Source organism: Eupeodes corollae, chromosome 2 (genome assembly GCF_945859685.1).
Source record: "Eupeodes corollae chromosome 2, idEupCoro1.1, whole genome shotgun sequence".
Lineage (NCBI taxonomy): Eukaryota > Metazoa > Arthropoda > Insecta > Diptera > Syrphidae > Eupeodes > Eupeodes corollae.
In genome coordinates, this window is record NC_079148.1 from 43,658,100 (window position 1) to 43,666,023 (window position 7,924).

Sequence of the window (7,924 nt, forward strand, 5' to 3'; positions counted from 1 at the left end):
TCTTTCAGCGTTGATGTTTATAGTTTCCTTCAAGCTCCCCTCCAGAGCCCCAATACTAATGTAACTTCGATTTTGAAAGTCTACTCGGGGACCAACGAAACAGTTCTCCTTAGCCAATCGGATACATCAAAAGTTCTATGTGCTCTTTCTCATCAAGCTGAAAATCTTTTTGGCGACGCTGCAGAACGATTAAGTCTACCTTCGTTATGTCAGTTTTTGAAAAACTTATGTAGAGCTTCAAGGGAGCAGCTTTACAAAAGTACAGCTACTCGTAAGGGCAGTAGAGTTTGGTGGCCAAGCAAAGGCTGGAAGAAAATCGATTCCTTGCCCATGTCACTTCTGCTCCATAGAGTTGGAGATGTAACGTTAAAGGTTTTTAGAAGTTCAAGGCCGTTGTTGCACATTCTGAAGGTTTGGGCTATCACGGGACCGCACTTGATGGAGGTAAGTGTAGAGACGACAGGGCTCAAAAAATATCTGAGTAATTGTTTGTGTTTTTAGGCTGCTTGCCACAAGGACCGAGTTATTTCCAAGCGATCCATTGAATATATTCACGATATTATCACAGCTTTGCTTGTAGAGCAATCGGAATTGCCACATTTTCATTTCAATGAGGCTCTATTGAAGCCCTTTGAAAATCTCTTAAGCATGGACACATGTGACGTTGATGTCCAGGTAAGTCAATCAACTTTTGTCATATGGGCACTATTTTTATAACTGTTTTTTTTCCATTTAGGACCAGATTGTAGCTTGTCTCTATGAGATTGTTGAGGCTCATCGTACCGAAATCCGTTCTGGCTGGCGCCCACTCTTCGGAACGCTCCGCAATGCCCGCAGCCGTATGCTGAACATGGGCAACATCATCGATATATTCCGTGTTTTCCTCGACAGTGACAACACTTTGGTTTTCGCCAATGCTGGCCTAGACTGTATCCTATGTCTCCTTTCGTATTTAGAAATCTCCGGAGGTAGCAATAATTCGAATGATGACAACGATAACAATTTCCGCCCAATAGAATTCCTTCACGAAACTCTTCGCTTCCTCGAACGCTGTTCCTCGATTCTTGGTTTCATGTATAATATGCCAAAATGTCCGAATTTCCATTCAACTTATAAGATCAAGGGAATCTCTTATACACACATCATAGACGCTAATATACCAAATTCCATGGAGAACTTTACATACTTCGGGAATGACTATCTGCAAACGAAGAACGAACAACATATGATTTCGTACAGATCCTTGCACATTGACAAGGATGCAATTACGAAAATTGATGAAATGGATAAATCTAGTGGAGTTCTGAAGGTGTGGTTCCTGCTGCTGGATGGCTTGACAAACTCACTAATTGTCTGTCCGAATTCACACCAAGCACCGATTTTGCAAACGATCTTCAAACTCTTCAAGAATCTAACCACAAGCCCTGGAATTGACTTCGGTTTCTATTGCATCAATCATCTGCTGATTCCGATGATTCAGGATTGGTTACGTTACATAAATAAGACTGGAGCCAGCTGGCTGGCAATTGAAAAGAACTTCAAGCACTGTTGTTGCATGACCACAGATCTGGTGGTCGAGTTCATTGAGAAATCAGAAACGAAAACAGGTGGAGTACCGAAGACAAGAGTAACTTCGCTGATTCTTCCGGTTGATAATCTCAAGTATTCGCAATTGAAGTTGGTTAGTGACGGAGATGGGTCTCCAAATCAGGCGGGCGGAAACTCGTCGAGTGAGGAAAGCAACATGAACGATTTTCCCACGAAGATATCAGGGTCAGCAACGTTAGCGCTGAAGCAGTTGCTTCTAGTTCTGATCGAGTGTTCAGCACAAGCACAAGAGACCATAGCGAGGGTGGGAGTTTCTTGCTTAAAACACATAATCCTATCCACCGGAACTCTCTTTAATGAATCACAGTGGATGATAGCCTGTTCAGCTATCCATAGAGCCTGCACAGTAACCATCGCCCCCTTAAGGCAACTTTCTTTTGCATTCCATGAGAAGTCCAATAGTTTCTACGGTGACTGCGCCAACGTCAAAGTAGCCGCAAGACGAGACAGCACTCTTGATGAACTCTCAAGGATCTACTCTCTAGCACAGCAAGTTTTTCTGTCCGATAACCAAAGGGAGCCCGGATCAGCCCGTGGCAGCACTCACCTGGACAAGCACCTAACCGATGACAGAAGTTACTCGTTCCTCCTTTATCCACTTAACAATGGCTTCAATTCAAATCTCGATAATTTCGTCATACGAATACCGTTTAAGAATCTAGTTGTAGGCCTTTTGGCAAACCAAATGCTTCTCCAGTTAGTCGCTAAGCTGCTTTTATCGCGATTAAAGTGCGTTCCTCAAGCCGTATCAACTTGCATCTTTGACAATTACTCAACGACAACGTCGAATTCTGAGTACGATTTGGATTTCCGTTCTAAGGAAATTTTATTGCGTTGCGTTAAGCAGTATTTGACCAGTTCCCTAGAGTTCGACTCAAGACCTGGCCTAAAGTTTCTTATGCAAAAGGTTTCCAACATTGAATTTGCTGCGAATCTTTACAAACAAATGACCTCTTCGTGGATGATCTATTACATTGCATTAGTCGATTCATATCTGAACGATATTGTGGTCTATAATTTAGGACCCGATGATTTGCACTTTATACTTGAGTCGTGTTCCCGACTCAACACAACAACCGTCAAAAAGAAGGAGAACTTTGTGCGGTATCTGTTTTGTCTACAAGACGCCTGGAACCTGGTCTGTGAGTTGTATCTGAATAACTCAACAATGCATGATGTCGAAAATGGAAGTCTCAAGGAAGAGAAACGAACCAAGTCTCTCAATCCTTTCCTCACCCGACAGAGCTCTCTGAACGATGCCGATCCTGGAAGTTCGTCTAGTCGCTCTGAAACCGCTGAGAGTTCACCTATTAAGTCGCCCGAGGAGGACAGTGTGACCATGACAACTTTAATCAGTGAATTCCAACCAAAATCACGAACAAATCCATTCGACACTAATCGTCCCCAAAAATTGGAGTCCGAACAAATTTCACCTGAAATCGAACAACAGCGGGCCACAAGCATCTTCAAGGACTCAAATTACAAACGGGCCGCTCTGGCACAACTTGTTGTTGCTTCTATGGAATTGTTAAGATCATTGCCCGGTGAGGCAGAGGAGAATTTGAAACTTCTTATGACACCGACAATACGTGAAGCTTTTCGTTTAGTTCAATTGCAGGGTAATGAGCTTAAGGTTAATCAATTTTAAAGCGAGGCTTTAGAATACAAATACAGACAAAAAATAAATAAAAAATAATGTATGTAAAATGAAAGATCGAGGAAATAAGAGTATAAAATATATAATAATGTAATAATATATGATATGTGTTATATTTGTGTAATATTTGTGTTTAACACATAATTTCTATATACAAAAAAAAGTATTTCTTATATAGTCTTGTGAAGAGTTGAGAATAAGTTAGTAAGAGATTAGTTTTAAATCAAAATATTTTTCTAAATTGGAGCAGTTTTTTTTTTGGTAACTTTGAAACTTACTTTAGCTTTTATCAAAATCTTTCCTAGAATCGTTTGGCATAGTGAACTTTGTGCTTCAGATGATTTCTGATTGGTTGTTAGATTGGATGATATTTCACGGTAAATGTTGAACTTTATTGTTAACATTTTTCTTATACAAGTACTTACCAAATTCTTCATCAATTTTTTCGAATTTTCAACAACTGTTTGAAAAAATTCTAAAATTAAGAAGATTTGAAGATTTTACAGTAAGAAATTTCAAAAACTAAGTTATTGACTTACTTACTTACTTAAGGTGGCGCTACAGTCCGGGGCGGACCTGGGCCTCAACCAACAAGCGTCTCCAGCCAGCTCGGTCCCTAGCTAGCTGTCTCCTTTTTCGTATACGCCAAGTTGGTTGAGGTCCTCTCCCACCTGGGTGCGCCACCTGAGTCGCGGTCTTCCTCTACTGCGCCGTCCCTCGGGATTGGATTCGAAGACCTTCCGGGCTGGAGCGTTGATGTCCATCTGCTCTACATGACCTAGCCATATAAGCCGTTGGACTTTAATTCTGCTAACTAGGTCAGTGTCGCTGTACAGCCCGTACAGTTCGTCGTTATATCTTCTCCTCCATTCTCCATCTATGCGTACGGGACCAAAAATCATCCGAAGAATTTTTCTCTCGAAGCATCCTAAGACGCTCTCATCTTTCTTTGACAGGGTCCAGGCCTCAGCGCCATAAATGAGAACCGGGATGATGAGTGTCTTATAGATGGTGATTTTACTAAGTTATTGAAGAAATGTTTATAATGTGGTCCCTTTAAAACTGTGCACGCATCAATATAAAATACCAGGGTTATTAAATAATGCAGATGTTTCGCAAAAGAATGCAATCTTCCATTATTGCATTCTTTTATATTGCTAATAAAATGGCTGCAATTCATAAAAGTCTTGATTCTTGAAGATGGAACTTAAAATTTTACAACAACCATTAATTATACTTTAAGAAGTTGTATAAGAATGCAAAGACTTGAAAGGGATTCAAAAATATGTATTTATGTAGAATTTTTAACTTTTACATGTCTCAGTAAATATTTTAATAATAACTGAAAAACTCATCTGAAAGGCTCGAAATGGACGTGATTAAGCTTTTTTTAGTCCAGCTATATTATCAAGTGGATTGTAAGAATATGCTTATATATGATTCAAATATTGAGCAATCTAGAAAGCTGCTGCGTATAATGGAACTAGGTATGACCATTGCCTTAAGTCTAGAACTAAGAAAAGTTCCAATATCGGAATTGTCCAAAAAGGAGGGTTAACATTTTCACCAAAGAAAAAATTGTCTATAAACACAAAATGTTATTTTTGGTGGATCAAACTTAAGAGATTATGACTTTGATATATTCAACGTTTGAACACAGTGTCAAAACCAGTGGTAGAAAAATAAGGAACGATATTAAAGTTGTGAACTTTAAAAACAAAAAACTGACTAGCATAAGAAATTCACATTATTGATGTGCGGCTGTAAAGAGAATATCTACTTTATAAGTCATATTATCTTCGAATTTTAGTACAAGATTAAGCGAATGAATATTTCTAATTCATGCTTTTTGTTTGTGGGAAAGGGACGGATAAGAAAAAAACCCCGAGGAAGAAGAGAAGAAAGTTATGGTATTTTAAAATAATTAACGATTCCGAGCTAAGATGATTGAAATTTTAATTTAGGCTTGTCTTTAAAAAAATTTGAATAAGTGTTTCTAAGAGTATTGAGGCGTAAAGCTGATCTTTAAATATTGAAAAAGTGTAGACGTGACAAACAAATTCCTTAAACCAACATTTTTTTAGGCTCTCCCATAACGTAGGTACTTGTATCTCTTAAATTTCAAGCCATTATAATCTTTGATAATTTGATGAAACAAACCAAATATATTGTATGATATGCAAATCCAAACACTAATGATGGAATCAACCTTAAATGTTAACAATAAATACTAAGCTTACTTATTTAAATAAATTATACATCAGTATAATATAAAAAAACTAAAACAAAAATCTATTTATTTGCTTATAAAACAATAAACACCTTATTAAAATTTCATAACATAAAATATACATCAATCATTATAAGCAAAAAAAGAAATATCATATACCTATTCTCTTAAATAAATTAAAAATGAAGAAAAATAAATAATCAAAATATTTTTGATGGGCGTGTATACTCTTATAAGGCATAAAAATAAATGAAAGCTAATTTGTATTTAATAAAACATAAAATAAAAACACAAAACAAAACGGTTTTGCATATTTAAATATGCATTAATAGATACTTCTGATAAAAATTTTACATATAACTATATATATATATTTTGCTGTGCTCTATCTTATATAACTATCTTTGTTTTTATCAAAAAATTTCAAGCTTTAAATATAAGTTTTAAATTATATTGAAGAAAAATTAAAAAAAAACTATTATTTGAAAAATACAAAAAAAAGGTGAAATACTAAAGAAAAGAAAAAAAACGTAATTTGTTAAGAATATAAATGTTATAGGTTTAATATATATATACTAAAGAAAAAATAACGCATTAGAAAAAACGATGAAAAGTTATAAGAAAAATATTAAATCTTTTCTGCAAAGACGATAACAAAAAAACCCTAAAAAAATATATTTGTGCTATAAATACATTGAATAAAAATGGAATGCTTTTTTCTCTATAAATTGTAGACATTTTTTTTCTTACTTATTTTCTTTAAGTACTTAAAAATTAAAAGTAATGGTTGCTTAAAAACTTATTAAAGAATAACTAGGGCCTTTGGTTTTTAGTTGATGTTTTAAAAGGTTTAGAGAGTATCTAGCTTTATTTTTTTATATTTCAGCCCATGGTGCGCAAATGTTTTGCGAAAACGTTTTCTGTTAATTTAATATTCTCCATCCTGCTAAATAGAAAACACATTTTTAATAGATCAGTTTGCTAAGACCACTACCTCGTTTTAGCCAAGATACGGCTACGGACATCCCGATCCAAGCCAAAACAAGGAAGTACTGTGAGAAGTTTCGACGTAATTGGCTACAATCGCAAGAGATTGCCATGTCCTTTTCCGAACGAGTCTCTAATAACCTCTTAAGGAGTAATATGCTGCCTGCAATAAGCATTGAAAACAAGTCGCAACATTGCCTTGCAGGCCATCAGAAATGCTGCCTCTGAAGTGCTAGATTTCACACGGCCACCACACCGAAAGACTTGTTTTGACGACGAATGCCGGCAAGCGCACGCAGCGAGCTCTACGAGCAGAAGAGGAGAGAGGAACATCGGCTTCTTAGATGGGCAAAAAGAGAGCATGAGAAGCGCGGTAAAAAAAACCTCCCAAGAGTACCAGCCACGAACCAAATCCTGTAAAGACGATCAGGGGAACATCGTAGTAGAACCGCAGTCTATGTTGAGAATATTTAAAGACCACTTCTCGAAATTATATAACGGCGATGACAAACCGAATTCCGCTGTAAGGGAGTTAGAACCACTCAACCAAGGCGACGCAGATCAACAAATCCGTCTACCGGACCTCAACAAAGTGAAGATAGCTATATCTAAACTGAAGTCAAACAAAGCTGCTGGGGCTGACGGCATCGCTGCCGAACTATTCAAAGCAGCAGGCAATGGCTTGGTAGAGAGCTTGCACCAACTCACTTGCAAAATATGGTCGGATGAAAGCATGCCCGATGAGTGGAATCTCAGCATTCTTTGCCGTATTATGTGAACGTCTAAAGCCGTTCGTCAACAACCTGATTGGTCCTTATCAGTGTGGCTTCAGACCAGGAAAGTCCACTATCGATCAAATATTCACACTACAGCAGATCTTGGAAAAAACCCAGAAACTTCAAATCGATACCCACCATCTCTTTATCGATTTTAAAGCCGCGTATGACAGCATCTATAGGAAAGAGCTCTTCCGAGCAATGTCAAGTTTTGGCATCCCTGTCAAACTTATCCGTTTGTGTAGGTCGAAAAAGATCTCACCGATGCATTTGATGTCAAAAAAGGTTTTAGACAAGGCGATGCACTGTCATGCGACTTCTTCAACATCCTTCTGGAAAGAATTGTGCAAAACTCAACCGTCAACACTAAAGGCACAATCTTCCAAAGGTCCATCCAATTACTCGGATACACAGATAATATTGACATAGTTGGAAGATCAAAGCGTGATGTTAGTGGAGCGTTTCTGAGCATTGCGACGAAAGCGAAGAAGATGGGTTTAGTGGTCAATGAGGTCAATACGAAGTATATGCTGTCATCGAAAAAGGACAGAACAACGACGCCTTGGACAAAACGTCACCTTGGACAGCTATAACTTTGAGGCAGTTAAGGACTTTGTCTACCTAGGCACCGCTATTAACACAGACAACGACAACAGCGCTGAAATC

General features: G+C 37.6%; 1 protein-coding gene across 1 annotated transcript in view; it reads left to right on the forward strand.

Annotated features, from left to right (window-relative positions):
* LOC129945751 (brefeldin A-inhibited guanine nucleotide-exchange protein 3) overlaps window positions 1–3,799 on the forward strand; it is a 40,743-nt gene extending 36,944 nt beyond the window's left edge. Inside the window, exons 9-11 of the mRNA XM_056055652.1 lie at window positions 9–444; window positions 502–675; window positions 737–3,799. Coding sequence (XP_055911627.1) covers window positions 9–444; window positions 502–675; window positions 737–3,256 — 3,130 coding nt within the window. The 3' untranslated portion in view covers window positions 3,257–3,799. The remainder of the gene's footprint in view (window positions 1–8; window positions 445–501; window positions 676–736) is intronic.
* The last annotated feature ends 4,125 nt before the right edge of the window (window positions 3,800–7,924 follow it).